Source organism: Marmota monax, unplaced genomic scaffold, assembly GCF_021218885.2.
Source record: "Marmota monax isolate L192 unplaced genomic scaffold, Marmota_monax_Labrador192_F-V1.1 WCK01_AAM20220418_F8-fsc00064, whole genome shotgun sequence".
Classification (NCBI taxonomy): Eukaryota; Metazoa; Chordata; class Mammalia; order Rodentia; family Sciuridae; genus Marmota; species Marmota monax.
Window position 1 is genome coordinate 6,435,592 of NW_026694542.1, and position 13,697 is coordinate 6,449,288.

Below are 13,697 nucleotides of genomic sequence, written 5' to 3' on the forward strand. Positions count from 1 at the left end.
TATGTGCCACTGCACCTGGCTCTTTTTTTCTTTTGAGACAGGGTGTCACTATACTGCCCAGGCTAGCCTTGAACTACTGCCTTCCAGGTAGCTAGGACTACAAATATGTATCACAGAACCCAGTTTGAGTTATACCTTTAAAAGTAAAGGATACTCCTTCCATTTCCATCCCCAACTTTCTGGAATGTGGCCCTAGGGGTAGTAATCCACATGGAGTTGGTTAGAAGGAACTGAGTCCCTGGACAACCTCAAGGTTCAGAGCCTTACCACCAACACCATCCCTAATGAACAGCTTGGATTTTAAATTGGAAGAGAAGTACATTTCTGTCTTATCTCTCTTAAAACAACCAAATCAATATCCAAATAAGTCCAAGCTACTTAGATTCGTCCCACTTTGAGACCATCCCAGGGATCTAGGCCTACTGTCCAGTTTTTTTCTTAAATATTTTTTTAGTTGTAGTTGGACACAATACCTTTATTTTTTTTTATTTATTTATTTTTATGTGGTGCTAAGAATCACACCCAGTGCCTCGTACATGCTAGGCGAGTGCTCTACCGCTGAGCCATAAACCCAGCCCCTTTTCTTGAGTTTTTAAGTAGTTACAACTTCTCATATTTCTGAAGACCAGGATGGGTATCTTTTCTTTTCTTTTTTTTTTTTTTTTTTTTGTGTGTGTGTGTGTATGGTGCTAGGGATTGAATTCATGGCCTGCAAGGCAAGCACTGTACCAGTTGAGCTATATCCCCAGCCCGATATCTTTTATTTCTGATGAATCCTCTGTATCCAGTACAATCTCTGTGTATTTGTGGGGGGGACTGAACCCAGGCATGCTCTAACACTATGCCATATCCTCAGCCCTGGTTTATTAGTTTTTGTTTTTTATTTTGAGCAGAGTCTCACTAAGTTGCTTAGAGCCTCACTTAGTTGCCAAGGCAAGCCTCAAACTTGTGGTCCTTCTACCTCAGCCTCCTGAGCTGCAAGGATTACAGACATGTGCTACCACACCCAGCTCCTATTAGTTTTGACAACCTAATAGATCCTCCATAAATACTTGTTGACTGGCTCTGTGCCAAGAGTGGATGACATGCAGGAGGTGAGGAGGTAAATAGGTAAAGAGAATGCCTGTGTGTATGTGAGATCTTCAAGCCAATATAAATAATTTATATAGTATTTATACTCCAGTAGCTCAGATATTCAGAAAACACAAAAAGAAGAATGCAAAGCAATACAAAGTAACCAATTCAACTAATCTTATGTTGAGATGAAACACTTTAATCTGATGGTAGCACACAACACTGTACAGGGAGTACTCACAGCTCAAGAGTTCCCTTGAAGAAACTCTTATTTATTCCAGAAATAACTAGATTTGCTATAGTCTGGTCCCCTGCCCATGGGAATGGCAGGAAGTAGACAAGCAAAGCATGGTGGCTTGCCCTCCTGTCACTCGTAGATCCAGTCCTGTGCACAACTCTTGTAATCCACCAGTTCCTCAGGTTGAAACCACAAGCTGATTTCCTTCTCTGCACTCTCCACAGAATCGCTGCCGTGGATAATGTTCCTGGTGGGGAAGAGATGGCCACATTACCAAGACCAGAAGAATTAAGCCCAGAAACCCACCACATTCCCAATGCCAGAAAGTCTAGAGCCCAAAGGTGCATGCACTTTAGACCATGTAGCAAAAGAAAAAACTCACAGCTGCCATTAAAAGGATGAAGAAGGACCTCCCCACACCCAGCCCTCTTGGCAACACTGATACAAGCAGTGACAGCCTTCAGGGAAGGTCAGGTTCTACTTAGGCACAACCACAGGATGATGACGACCAAAGACAGAGAGCCCTCAAAGTCAACCACCAACTTTAGAGGACAGTGAACTCTGATTTAAAACTGACCTGCATGTGTTATCCTGTCTACCTCCAGCCTCAGAAGCCCAAATTTTTGTGGCAATTCAGATTTGGGAATAGAGTAAAAAAACACTAAATCCCACCTGCCAACTTGGATGCAAAAGTCCCCACGGATGGTCCCAGGTTTGGAATCAGCAGGATTGGTCTCCCCGAGCATCACTCGGCCTGTCTTCACCACATTTAGTCCCTCCCAGACCTTCAAGGACAAAAGAGAATGTGATCAAGGAAGAAACCCAATCTCAGCAGAAAATCTGGCAACTATTAATTCAGAAAAAGTCCCCATTAAGATGACATTCAAAAAAAAAAAAATGACATTCATTCAATGAACAAATATTTATGGAGCATCTTCTTGTCCCAGAACTGGAGTAACTGGTCTCCCTGCCCCTACTCCTGCCTTTCTACAATCCACTCTCAACATGGCAAATTATGTGGCTTTTTTAAAATGCCAAATGTAAAACCTCCCATCACCTCCCAGAACTAATGAAGAGCACAGACAACACAGTCCTTGTGCCATGGCCTCTGCCGGTACCTCTGATTCCATGTCTTCTTTCTGGGTGTGGGTACAGGGGATTGAAACTAAGGGTACTTTATAACTGAGCTCCTTCCCCAGCCCTTTTTGTTTTTTGAGACAGGGTCTCGCTAAGTTGCTGAGGGTCTCACTACATTGCTGAGGTTAGCCTCAAACTTGCAATTCTCCTGCCTCAGCCTCCAGTTACTGGGATTTTAGGCATGCACCACCACATCTACTTGTGAACTCATCTCGACCTAACGTTTCTGGTTAAGTTGGCTTTAGCCATCCCAACCTCCTTTCCCTGCCATGCCCCTTCCCAGGTCCTTTCCACATGCTGTTTTGTTTTTTCTTTTTTCAGGTATCAGGGATTAAACCCAGGGGCACTCAACCACTGAGCCACATTCCCAGCACTATTTTGTATTTTATTTAGAGACAGAGTCTCACTGAGTTGCTTAGCACCTTACTTTTTGCTGAGGCTAGCTTTGAACTCATAATTCTCCTGTCTCAGCCTGTCTCAGACTCCAGAGTCGCGGAGATTACAGGCATGTGCCACTGCACCCAGCCACATGCTGTTTTCTTGATCAGGAATATTCCTCACTGGTTTTTGTGCATGGCAGGCTCCTTCTTGTCATTCAGATCTGAGCTTACAAATCACATTCCTTGACCATCACATCACCCAGTTTCATTTCTGTGCATCTTACTATACTATTACATAAGCTTTTAAATATATTGGCTTAGTAATATACTATATTTATATATTATATATTTATTATGTATGTATGTATGTATGTGTACATATTTCTTAGTTTCTTTATTGTCTGCCTACCCTTACTCCCTTCAAGAAATGTAGGCAAGGGCTAGGAATATAGCTCAGTGGTAGAGCATTTGCCTAGTATACCCGAAGCCCTTGGTTTGATCCCCAATACTGTAATTTTTGAAGAAAGGAAGTGCAGGCAAAGAAAGGTATGAAAACAGATATCCACTTTATCTCATTCGTGACTATATCCCCAATGTCTAGAAGAAAGCCTGGCACATATATATAACAAGGAATACTGCAATAGTATATAGTATATATATAGTAATACTGCAATAACCAAGAAACAATCTCCTGCCTTCCAGGAGCTTGAACAAGCAGGTCTCTCCGGTTTCCTCCTAGCCACAGGTCTTCAGCTCAATAAGCAAATGTATCTTTTCTTTGGTGGGTCAGAGAGCTGACTCATACCAACTGCCCATTCCTGCCAACCCGAAATTCCTCTGAAGCAATGAGGCCCTGGCATCAGATTTGGGAATCACAACACTTGTTCTTCTCCACTTCCAACTGAGTCATTCACTCAACATCCCACACAGGCACACTCACCATGGCAACCACTGGCCCCGAGTGCATGTACTTCACCAGGCCAGAGAAGAAAGGACGGTCCTTTAGGTCGATGTAGTGTTCCTTGAGAAGGTCTTCAGAAGCCTTATTCCATAGGACAGAAAAGAAGAACTAAGAACCCCAAACATTCTAAAAACAAATAATCTGGTTATTCCCCCTCACTCATCCTGCTATTTAAAACATGAGCTCTTAGCTCATCATACATTCTCATCTTGGTCATTTTTTTTTCTTTTCTGGTGCTGGGAATTGAACCCTGAGCCTTGGGCACACCAGGCAAGCATTCTGCCACTGAGCCACATCCCTAGCTAACTGAATACATTCTCTACACTACCAGAGGGGAGCAGTGACAAGGACTAAAAGTGCTTCTGCAGTTTGAACCAATTTTCTCCCTCTAGGCCTTGAATGATCAGAATAAAATAACATTAAAATTGAATCCCCCCATCTCATGTTAGGAAAACAAACAATACAATGAATTTCCATTGGTGGACTGTGATGAACTTGGGGAGGGAAGTCAGGGAGGTAGTGTGGGTATTCTATAGGCAGCAAACTGAACCAGGCCATCTCCCAGGAATACTTACTTATTCAGAGGATAAAGCCCCAGTGTGGTGACCATGTGATCCCCAAAGATATCCATAAACCACCCAAAAGAACATGACATCTAGCAATAAATAATTCTTATTTATTGCTGGAAGAATGAATTAAAAATCTCTCACACTTCAAGGCTGGTATATAAGAACAAATCAAGTTAGCTAGAGAGCAAACCATCTGCTTAGTTTCAACTCAACTTGGCTGTGATCTCTCACTGCCTCTATGCTTGCTGAGAATCTCGCAAGGCCCTTAGTTTTAGTTCTATTAATTGGTTCTAAAGATCTTTAGCTTGCAAAACATATAGGCTTTTTTTTTTTTTTTTTTTTGACAGACGGAGAACCTCAAGTAATGGAAGAAATCATTCCTTCCATTCTTTACCAAACTCACATCCTTGACATGAAAAGTCATTGTAAAGGAGAAAAATGTCTGACTTAGGAGTCAGAGACCCAAGATAAAAATCCCAGCTGCATCACCAACTGCGCTATCAGGCAACCTCTCCAAGCCTGCTTCCCCCTAACAACGTCTCAGGGTTGTCATGAGGGCTAGAGGAGAAAACATAGATGCCCAGCACAGAGTAAATACCTGATCAACACCTCATTCATTTCATTTTACCTTCAAAACCAAATTAATATGTAAATCCATTGTTTGTCCACCAACTGACTCTCATTCTACCACGCTCTTCCCTCAGCATTAACATAGTCTGTCCCCTTTCCTAAAATATCACCCAGGAAGTAAACTGCAAATCAAGCTAAATTTAAAATGCACTAGGAGGGGCCAAGGTTGATTCCTTTAATGGGAAAAATTAATTTATTTGAGAATCTGAATCTTCATCTTTTGGATCTGTTTGAAGAGGATTCTTGGCCAATCCTTTGAATTTACTGAAATACTGTTTTGTAGGTATCTTGTAAAGATGTATCTGCTCTCTGCTATGTCAGGAGAGCTATAGTTTTCCCACCAAAGCCCCGATGGTACCTGATATATGTTGGACACTAAGCAGGTAGTAACTGACAATGCAAAGATTTTCTTGCTGAAAAACAACCTGCCTCAAAAAGGGAAAAAAGTTCTCTAAAATTATCTGCTTAGAAACCTAGAGTCCAAGAGCTCAAACACACCCGGGGCTATGTCAGAAATTACAGTTCTACAGGAATTATGTGGAGTTCTACATTGCTAAGGGGGAAAACAGACTATTTTTGCAAGTCCCAAATAACTTGTTTTGTTTCAAGAGTTAGCCAAGATGCTAGGTCCCTGAGGGGTTTCCAGGCTTCAAGATGTTTGTGGTCAGTCTACCATGGAGAAATCTAAAAGCAGAGGGGACAAACAGAAATTAATCTAGGAAGAATGAAGTTTACTTACCTGCATTAATTTCATACTAACAAGACGGAATCCCTTCTGCTCAAAACGCTTGATGATCTCTCCCACAAGACCCCTCTGGACCCCATCAGGCTTGATGGCAATGAAGGTGCGCTCATTGTTGGCCATGGTCCTGGAGATAGGCAGGTAGAGGAATGAAACAGCGCTGAATCTCCTGCCTACATTATCCTGCTCAAGCAGATTACCCCCATAAAGCTGGTTTAAATCTGGCGTATCTATTCCAAGTCTCTGTGGTTTAAAAAAATGAAAAAAAAAAAAAAAACAGTTCCTCTCCATTACCTTCATATACATATATGAACTAATATCCCAAAGTGGGGAAGAGTCTAAAAGCAGGGACTGTAATTTCTATCCCATTTGATTTAACAAGCTTCTATTAAGCATCTACTGTACACCCAGCACTGTAATGGAACCAAGGTAGGAGATGTACACAAATAAGATATGCTCTTTTTCAATTATCCAGTTTGGAGAAAAATGCACTGATGTGGTTTCACTAAAGTGGAAGTGATATCTGTTACAAGTCTATAGGAGATACAGTTTGACCTACTGCTATAACCATAGTATTAGAATTGAAAGGGGTTTTAGAAAATATGTCATGTCATATCATGGGGAAAGAAAGAAGCCTGGAGAGCTTCCATTCCGTATCCTTCCTTTTACAGATAAGATCTGCACAGGACCAGAAGAAGAGATTCCTCACCTTGAAAGACAATCTCTAAGGGGATATAGCAGCCCCGCCTCCTTCTTCCTTCCTGTACTTCAGTTACCTCTTACTATAGAACCTGAACACTGTAGTCCAACTTTCTATTTGTGTGTCTACCTCCCCGCAGGTCTATGGCCTGCAAACAAGGCTGGTTTACTCCTGTATCTGTCTCTGGTACCTAGCCACGAGGCCTACCTGTCAATAAAAGCAAAGAAAATGCTTTAAATGATAATCACTCCGCCCTTCCAAGAAAGAGGCAAAGCCCAAAGATTAGCTGGGGAACCTCTTAAGGAGCGCTGGACAAGCATGGATTCGCCAGAATAAAATGGGGCCAGAACCGGTACCTATAAAAGTCCCTTCACACTTCACCCTGGCACACACACCCATCATTCATTCATTCAGCAAGTACTTCCTAAGCGCCAACTCTGTGCCCAGTACCGTACTGAAGGAGAATACGGCACAGCCCCTCCCTAACGGGATAGGCAGCAGGGACAAAGAACCCACGTGGCGTGGGAACTGTGCTGACAGGTCTGCACCTGTCCAGAGACGCTCCCCCGCCCTTCTCGTTCATCCGATCCCCTCGCCACCTCTCAGAGCAGAACCCACCCCTTCACTAACCCTCTTCATTTCGCGCCCCCCCCCACCTTCCCCAGATCTCACTCCTTTCCCTTCCCCTCAGGACCCCAAAACCTTCTCACCCCTGCAGCCGCTTGGGCTTTAACTACCGCAGCAGTAGCCGGCACCGGAAACGCAACCCGGCCCCACGTGGTTCCCAGCAGCTGCACACACGGAACGCTTTGGCGCAGATCCGCTGCAGGAGAGCCCTTTTTGCAGAACACCGCTCGCCCACGCCTCCTTTTGTGAGTAGGACGTCATTCTAGGGCGCAACCTTCCGGTGTTTGACTTCCTGCGCTAGTTTTTTCGGGCTCTTCGCTCTGGCTGCCATCTGTTTTTCAACCTTAATATTCTGACTCACTTCCTTCGTTCTCAAGCAAGTTGGCTTCCCGAGAGGTGGCGCTCGCACTTTGCATGACGTTCGAACCAGCATCTGACCTAGAGGTGGACTTGTCTCGCTTCCGCTTTACGTTTATTTACTCCTTCCAGCCTGTCAAGCAATAAAATTATTTACTGAGTACCTACTATGTGCCAGGCACTATTCTAGGCCCCGGGGATAAACAGTATGTTCGCTTCTGGTAAGATTGAGAGGAGTGTTAACCAAAAAACAAATAAGCAAACTAATAGTTTGTGTTGTATAAGTGCTTTGAGGAAAAAAATTGAGCAGGGGGAAAGAGTCGAAGAAATGATAATAGAACAGATTTGCATGACGTGAGGGAACAAGCCTGGTGGCTAAGAGCCGAGAACCATAGTGAGCATTTTGTAGTTCGAAAGGGTCAACATCATGCTGTGGTCAAGCAGGTTTTGTCACAGCATGACATATCTATCTATCTCTATATTTCCCAATATATAAATATGGGTTCTGAAGGTGTGGCTCAGTGGTAGAGTGTATGTGGAAGGCGCTTGTTATTATATTCTGCAAAAAGGGCTCTCCTGCAGCGGATCTGCGCAAAACATATTTATAAATTATATAGATAGATAGATCAATACATACATATATATTTTTTAATTATGAAGAATGAATGGGTAGGGGAAAGCTACAAAAGCGTTTTCAAAAAAAAAATGCCATTACAGATAGGAAAAAAAATGAAACTTGACCAAAATTAACCTCACACATTATTAAAAAAATTCACACAAAATGGTCTATCAATTTAAATGTAAAGTGTAAAACTATAAAAACTTTTTTTTTTTTTAACAAGGCTGGGGAGGGACACAGTGGCCCATGCCTGTAATCCCAAATGTTCCTGAGGCTGAGGCAGGAGGATTGCAAGTTCAAGGCCAGCCTCACCAGCTGAGCAAGGCCCTACCTAACCTTGCCTCAAAAAATAAAAGGGGCTTCTGATGTGGTGCAGTGGTTAAGTGCCTCTGGGTTCAATCCTCAGTATCGAGACAGGAGAGAGAAGAGAGAATTATGCTGACTGGAAAAAAAAAAAAACGACTTGTAGCTGGGCACAATGGCTTGTTCCTATGTCCCAGCTACTGAGAAGTTGAGGGCAGGAGGATTATTACACCCATGAGTTAAAGGCTAGCCTAGAAAAAGCAGTGAGACCCCATTTGGGATGGGGGGAGTCAGTTGCAAAAAGTTATATACTATATTATTGTATTTGTACAACATTCTGGAGTGGGTGTTAGGAATCAAACCAGCGCCTTCCACATGCACTCTATCACTGAGCTACACCTTCAGAACCCATATAACATGCTTGAAATAACAAAACTATGGAAATAATAGATCAGTGGCTGCCAGGAGTTAGAGGTGGGGAAGAGGGTCCACATGTGTCCGTAAAGGGGTAGCCCAAGGGAGTCTTGTTGTAATGATTCTGTATTTTATTGCGGTGGCAATTATACAAATGCACCTGCATGACAATGTTGCATGAAATTATAAATACCTGACATAAATGAGTACATGTTAAACTGGTGAGATCAGAATAAATTCTGTAGATTATACTAACATCATTTTCCTAGTTTTAATATTGTACTATAATTATGTAATGTGTTATCATTTATGATTTCTTCGTACATATTTTTGGCAATTTCTTCTGAATCAGTACTTACTTAGAAATCAAAGAAATAAGTGGGATTAGAAAAACTGGTTGAGATTGTATTAGTAGCCCAATTGAGAGAAGATGGTGGTGTACAAATTGGTGGTGACAAAAAGAGGTAGAAACAGGTGTTTAGAGGGCATATATTTAAGATTAAGCCCAGAAAGTGTGGTGCTGGTGCATAGGATATAGAACACAAGAGAAAAAAGAATAGAGAGCCAGGTACAGTGATGCACATCTATAATCCCAGCAACTTGAGAGGCTGAGTGAGGAGAATCACAAGTTTGAGGCCAGCCTCAGCAAATAGCTAGGCTCTAAGCAAATTAGTGAGACCCTGTCTCAAAGTACAAAATAAAAAGGTCATAACCACTGAGCTACATGCCAGCTGAGGCTAGCCACAGTAAATTAGTGAGACCCTAAGCAACCCAGTGAGACTCTATCTTTAAATAAAAAAGGGTTGCTGACGTGGCTCACTGGTTAAGCATTATTGAATTTAATCCCTGGTACAAAAAAAAGAAAAAAGAAAAAAAACTTTTTAGGCCTAAAAATCACCTTTATGCAAATAATTCCCATATGTCTGTTCTCAGGCTCAACATCTCTTCTGAATCGCAGTAAATTACTGCACACTTTCTCTCTGTGTCAACCACATTCATGGCCTCTAGCTGGCATTTGTTGGCTCTTCATATGTCTGTCAATACTATGCAAAGCCTGGGTTTGATCCCCAGGGAGATAAAACCTTATTGTTATCATTTTAAGATAAGGAAACTGAGGCTCCATGGAGGGAGAATAACAGCTAGAAGAGGTAGAACCAGGATTTCAAGTCAGTCTGTGCAACACCAAAACCTGGGCCCTTAATTACAGGTGTGCTGGATCTCACTTCCAATGGGGATCAATATGGGGGGCAAATAAATCATAATGGAACCACAAGGAGATGACACAATTATTTTCAAATGTAATTTGAGAAGAAGCAGCTAGCTTCAATACTGTGCAAAGAATGGAATTGATTCAGAACATGACTGTCCTGTTATTAATCATTTAAGGAATCAGAGCAGCCAATGCATTATTATACCCATGCATGAGAAATAGAAAGGCATCTTGGGATGCAGAGCAAAGAGCGAACATTCATAATACTAACTGAGAATGAGTCCCTGGGGAATCTTCACTGCTCATAATCAAGAATGAAGTATGAACCCTCCCACCTTTGACTCTAGAGTCAAACTACAAATCAAACAGCAGGATAATTTGGTGAAGGCAATTGCCTGAGCTTCACAAAACCCACACACACAGGTCATCTGTCTGCCCCTGACTCCTCAGTGCTTCTGAGTCCCTGATTCCTGAGAGAGGGAAGCAAGAACTTTTGAGGAAACCTGCATTATTTGCTAATAGAGGAAGTAAGTCATGAGTCATCATCACATAGTCTGATGTGGGTACCAACATTTCCCCACCAGAACTGGGGATTGAACCCAAGACTTTGCACATGGTAGGCAAGTGCTGTATCACTGAGTTACACTTCCAGCCCAAGGGAGACTTATTTTTCCTGTTAAATATATCAACTAGTATTAATGAATTGTTTGTCTTTTTTTCACCTCTCCACACTAGTGATTGAACTTAGGAATGCTCTACCACTGAGCTATGTCCCTAGCCCTTTTAGCCTATACTACCATGCCTGGTTGTTGGATACTTTTTCTTTTCTTTTTTTTTTAATTTTTTTTGTAATTGTTGATGGACAGAACACCTTTATTTTATTTGTTTTTATTTTTATGCAGTGCTCAGGATCAAACCCAGTGCCTCACATGTGCCAGGCAAGCACTCTACCACTGAGCAACAGCCCCAGCCCCACAATGGGTACTTAATCTTAATTTGTGGATGGAAAATCTGAAGCACAGGAAGTTTAAATAATTAGTATCAGGCTACAAAACTGATAAAATGGCAGAACCTGGCTGTGAATCCATCTTATTCCTGTTCCCCGAGCACATTCCTAACCATCGTGCTGTGCGATGGTGTGTTCAGGAATCACAGACTTCCCTGCAGAATAAGATTTTTTTAGTCACCGTCCAACCCAAATTACATCAGTTGTCTTATTTCTTTCTACTCAACTATATTGCTTTCCTTTGATATCCATGCAGTTTCTGCTCTTATGAACAGTGACTCTAATACCATTGACCTTTTCCCCTTAAGCCCCTTGACTTTCTCCCCTTTTATTTTTTACATCTTCTTAGAGTCTTTTTGTTTCCACATTCTAAGCTTAGATATAATACATAAAGCCTTTGACAAAAACATGGGTTCTCTGCCTTAACATTTCCTGTACTTGCCCTTCCCTGGTATAGTCTTTCAAGCTAAACCTTTCTGGGGCAAAGGATTATATATGTGAAGAGGCTCAACATTCAAGGTAGTGATTTAGCATTAATTACCTTTTTGCTCTCATGTGATTTGACTCTCCACGACCAGACCTGAGACTCTGACCTAGGTCTAATATTTTTTTGTTTTTACCAATGGTGAGTACAGACTGGTACACCACTTTTTTCCTCCCTTTGACATCTCCAGTTGGGGTTCAATGTCATATAATCTATTATTACCAGAATACTATCATTATAGTATAATACCTTCATATTATTCAGGATAGGCAAAGTTATACTGTAGCTAAAAAAAAAAAAAAAGAAAGAAAGAAAGAAAAAATCCTAGTTCTCAGGAGCTACATAAAATCCAATCCAGCTACAGCCTAGCACCTAACCAGTCAGCTATCCCCTGCAGTGGGAGCCAGGCTTTTTCCAACACGTGGCGGTGTCATCTCAGTATAAGGCCTAAGCACACCACAGAAGAGCCAAGAGAGCAGGAGAGTCATGCAGTGACTGTTATATGATTGATTTGGCCTGGAGATGACACAAATCACTTCTCCTTTGAGCCCACTGAGAAGAACTAGTCAAATGACCCTGCCTAACTCTAAGCAGGTTAAGAAATATGGGGAACATGTGGCCTTTTGTGAGCTGGATAAGTCTTTGCCTTTTCTCATTAATATGCTACACACTACAATCAGTTCTTTCCTTTCTCAGTCTAGCTGTAAACCATCCACTTGTACCTTGGACTTTAACCTTCTATCTCTAAACCCACTCGTTATTGCTTAAACCAATTTCTGTTCTTTGGAGTATTTTACCTCCTACAGGATGACCTGGCCTCTGCTCTTTAACTTGCATGCCTCACCATGGGAATGCTTTCTCCCCTTCCCTATGCCTAGTTTTGCATCTAGTCAGTTTCCAGGAGCTGCCAGCTGAGAGTGGTCTGGAAAGATCCTCTGAATTTTTGTAATTGGATCTATTAAGAGCAAGGGGTGGGGCTGGGGATATAGCTCTATTGGTAGAGTGCTTGCCTTACATGCACAAGGCCCTGGGATCAATCCCTGGTACTGGAGGTGGGGGGGGGCATGGAAAGGACCATAGAGAAAATACTGAAAATGATAACTTTCTTTTTTTTTTGGGGGGGGGGCGGGGTGAGGTGAGGGTACCAGGGATTGAACCTAGCAGAGTTAATCACTAAGCCACTTCCCCAGCTCATTTTTGTTGTTGTGTTGTTGTTTTTGCTTGTTTGTTTGTTTGTTTGTTTAAGTTGCTTAGGGCCTTGTAACTTGCTGAGGCTGGCTTTAGATTGTGATCATCCTACCTCAGCCTCCTGAGTTACTGGGATAACGGGTGTGGCCAACACACCTGGCAAAAATTATAACTTTCTGTACAAAGAAAAAGAAAAACTGCACCTCTTCATCACTCTGCTTACAATTTCCCTCTGGTCTTCTCTGTGATGTGCTATTTGGAGACAGTTCACTCTTTAGTAGCGTGAGCAATAGGGTAATCATGTTTTTAATAGGACAATCATGTCCAGTTATTTCATACTTTTATGTCAAAGCTTCCAGTCCCCTCTCCAAATGGGACATTTTCCTCAGAACATTCCTGGCCTTTGTAGTTTTCACAAGACAAAAAATCATTCTGTATTAAGCTTTAAGAACAAGTGGAGGGCTGTGGATGTGGCTCAAGCGGTAGCGCGCTCGCCTGGCATGCGTGCGGCCTGGGTTCGATCCTCAGCACCACATACAAACAAAGATGCTGTGTCCACCGAAAACTAAAAACAAATAAATATCAAATATTCTCTCTCTCTCTCTCTCTCTAAAAAAAAAAAAAAAGAACAAGTGGAGCCGGGCACGGTAGCGCACGCCTGTAATCCCAGCGGCTGGGAGGCTGAGACAGGAAGATCATGGATTCAAAGCCAGCCTCACCAATGGCAAGGTGCAAACTCAGTGAGACCCTGTCTCTAAATAAAATACAAAATAGGGCTGGGATGTGGCTCAGTGGTCGAGAGCCCTTGAGTTCAATCCCCAGTACAAAAAAAAAAAAAAAGAAAAGAACAGGTGGGGTGGTGAATGCCTATAATCATATAATAATTTTAGGAGGCTGAAATAGAAGGATCTTAGTTTGAGCCCAGCCTCATCAACTTAGTGAGACCCTGTCTCAAAATTTTAAAACTAAAAGGGCTGGAGATATAGCTCAGAGGTAGTATGCTCCTGGGTTCACTAGGAGAAGAAGAAGAACATGTGGGATTCTTCTAAGAAATCAGA

The 13,697-nt window shown here is 42.2% G+C and overlaps 1 protein-coding gene across 1 annotated transcript; it reads right to left on the bottom strand.

Moving 5' to 3' along the window:
* Positions 1-1,252: 1,252 nt before the first annotated feature.
* LOC124076498 (nucleoside diphosphate kinase A) lies at positions 1,253-7,289 on the bottom strand. Its single transcript, XM_046420450.2, has 5 exons — positions 7,142-7,289; positions 5,729-5,858; positions 3,770-3,871; positions 1,985-2,097; positions 1,253-1,559 (listed from the first exon to the last, which is right to left on the bottom strand). Exons 2-5 carry the CDS (start codon positions 5,852-5,854, stop codon positions 1,442-1,444), a joined length of 459 nt encoding a protein of 152 aa, XP_046276406.1. The 5' UTR covers positions 5,855-5,858; positions 7,142-7,289; the 3' UTR covers positions 1,253-1,441.
* Positions 7,290-13,697: the final 6,408 nt, after the last annotated feature.